This window comes from Plectropomus leopardus, chromosome 1 (assembly GCF_008729295.1).
Source record: "Plectropomus leopardus isolate mb chromosome 1, YSFRI_Pleo_2.0, whole genome shotgun sequence".
NCBI classification, from domain to species: domain Eukaryota; kingdom Metazoa; phylum Chordata; class Actinopteri; order Perciformes; family Serranidae; genus Plectropomus; species Plectropomus leopardus.
In genome coordinates, this window is record NC_056463.1 from 2,023,641 (window position 1) to 2,026,381 (window position 2,741).

A 2,741-nucleotide genomic window follows, 5' to 3' on the forward strand; every position below is an offset into this window, starting at 1 on the left:
AAATAAAAAAATAAAATAAAATAAAGTAAAATAAATGATTTGATTTCTCTCAGAAAACCAACTAACTCAACTGAGAGAGAACCTGCAGCAGTGTTTGAAGTAACTGCTCTGAACCAAGTAGGTGTGAAAAATACTCAACAATAAACTCTTGATAAAGCTTGAGCTAAGACAGCTTAGAGGCCCAGTGGGACGTACTGAAAGTGTGCCACGCTGGCAGAGATCATCTGTGCTCTCACAGTGACAGCAGATATATCCACACTGAGCTAACACAGCAGCACATCAGCTCAGTCTGGGGTGGTGCGACTGAGAGACCACCGAAATCCCAGTCAACTGTCAACTGACTCGGGAACAGAGGAAACACTTCATAGACACAACAACACTACCCGCAAGAACAATCGGTAATGGCAAGAAAATCTATCAGATGGCGTGAAATCAGGATGAGGTGGAGTCCTCTTAAGTCTCAGTCTTCACCTAAAAATCTTCTCTGACGTTTGTTTGTGGCTCAGCATGCAGCTCTTTTTGCAGCATAGTGAGGCCAAACACACAGCACCCAAAATCATTCTCTTTGTCTTTGCTGTGATTTTCAAACAGCTGCTTGCTCTGCAGTTTTTCTTTTTCTTAATCTTCAGGTTTCATTTTAACATTTGTCGATAAACACTAGATTTTTGCATTCTGGTGTTTTTTTAATGCACCGATTTGTGCATTTTTGCATCATTTTGTGGAGGAAATGTCATGGTACTTCCTGTTTTAACCATGCATAGTTGCCTTTTCTTCTTTCCTGCTTTTTGACAGATTGCAACTATTCTATTGTTGTCAATATGACTTTTGCAAAACAAAAGACTAAACTTTGAAATGAAAGACTTTAGCCCTTTTTTATACAGAAATAGCACTATAGAGCCACTATAAAGTCCCTTCTATATGCCTCCTTTTTATTTTTACACACAACAAAACACAAGCAACATCATGGCGCTCGCTCCAGTGTGTGATTTTAGACAGCATGCTGGCATGGTGGAAGCAAAACACAACAGTGTCTTCCTCTTGTGTGACATACAACATACACGTAAGCAGTGTTTCAAACATGTAAACAACCATCATGTACCATCTCAGTTGTGCGGGGGCTGATCTCGTCCTCTGCTCAGAGGGTAAGGAGCTCCTGAATCTCACTGTTTTCCCAATTTGAAGGCATTTCCAGCTGCTGTTCCTCTTTATTGAGTTAGCTGCTAACTGCTAATAGCTGATTTTTTAATCTCACTGAGGACAACTCTGCCCCCCCTTTCTGCGATTGCACCATTGATATAGAACAGCTGATATGACGTTACATCACTCTGATGAACTAATTTAAATAGTTATGTAACTTATTACACTTTCAACAGGGTAAGTAGTTATCTGTAATACATTTCCAGCCGTTAGCCGGTGCAGGCCACAGGTCTCACTCTGCTGAGTAACGGGCTGCTGGAGAGCCACAACTTTACCCTCTGTGGCCACTGAACAGCAGCATTACCTCACAGTCCTGCGATACACTCATCTGTTTGAGGCGAGCAGTCCCGCCGAGCTGCGACAGCCTTCATGCATCTCACCCCCGACCTTTTCCTGCTATCTTATCTCCTGCGTTAAAAGCTCAGATGAAAGAGAGGGAGTGACGGAGAGAGAGACTTTGATACAGAGCGGGAGAGATGGAAAGAGAGTGGGTTTTCCTGGCTGCCTGTCACCAAAAATAGGAAAATTGGCTTCCCCTGGGTCAGTGATGTCACAGCAGACCCTGTGGTGCCAAAGAAAAAGGAATCTCATACTGGGCTGCGAGTGTGTGTGTGAGAGGAAAATCGAAGCACAATGAAGTATTTATGGAAAATGAGTCAGAGGACGAAAGACGTGAGCTTTCTAAAGTGCTTTTACATTGTGCCCTTCAACCCGAGCGTCACCGCACCAATAGTCAAAACACGCATTTATACCATTCAGAAAACTGTTTTTCCTGGAGAAGTGGTATAGCGCAGGCCTGCAACCAAAACATTTCTTGCCGTGTCAGTGAAACCCGGAGCACAGGAACAAACTCTAATTCCTCAGACAATGTTATTTATGCCTGGTCAACCAGAATTAACATTTCTGACATGCCTCCGCAGGTTCCATTTCACCCTGCCTCCCAGGCCTCCGATCACCGGCTGACCTTGGAGCTGGCAGAGCCAAACACTTTGCCGTCTCCAGCCCTGTTACGTCGTACCCCCATAGACGGGATCGATTCGTGTTTCTTGGAACGTAGCACTGCAGTGGAGCTCGGTATTCCCTCGCTTTCCTCCGCCTGCTGCATCCAAAGAGACAGACTGATCCGCTGGAGAGGAATTAGACACGTTAGCACTCTGCTAATAGGATAAAACCACCTTTTGTTGTCGGGCTCAGCCGGCTAACAGCCATCACAGACCTCCAACAGTAATAACATCGGCATGAGGAGAATCTGTCCAGCCAAGGCTTTTTCTGGCCTGCCTGGCCCTTTGTGTGCATAGTTCAGTATCAGCAATCTGTGTCCACTGACGACCCAGATGACCTGGATATGTGCAGTTTATTTCGAAATTTGCCATGATTAGGACCCAACATGGTACTTAAGCTGCATCCACGCTGTGGGCCTAAGTGGTCCGAATCTGATCTGTGACCCAGATGGTGGTTTAATGTCTGTGAGAACAGCAAAAATCACATTGAAAATGATCTTTTCAAATCAGATTTGGGCCACATTCATATGTAGTTCTACACCA

At 44.6% G+C, this 2,741-nt stretch overlaps 1 protein-coding gene across 1 annotated transcript in view; it reads right to left on the reverse strand.

Annotated features, from left to right (window-relative positions):
* LOC121943680 (ADAMTS-like protein 3) overlaps positions 1–2,302 on the reverse strand; it is a 50,646-nt gene extending 48,344 nt beyond the window's left edge. Inside the window, 1 exon segment of the mRNA XM_042487269.1 lies at positions 2,162–2,302. Coding sequence (XP_042343203.1) covers positions 2,162–2,302 — 141 coding nt within the window.
* Between the last annotated feature and the right edge of the window lie 439 nt (positions 2,303–2,741).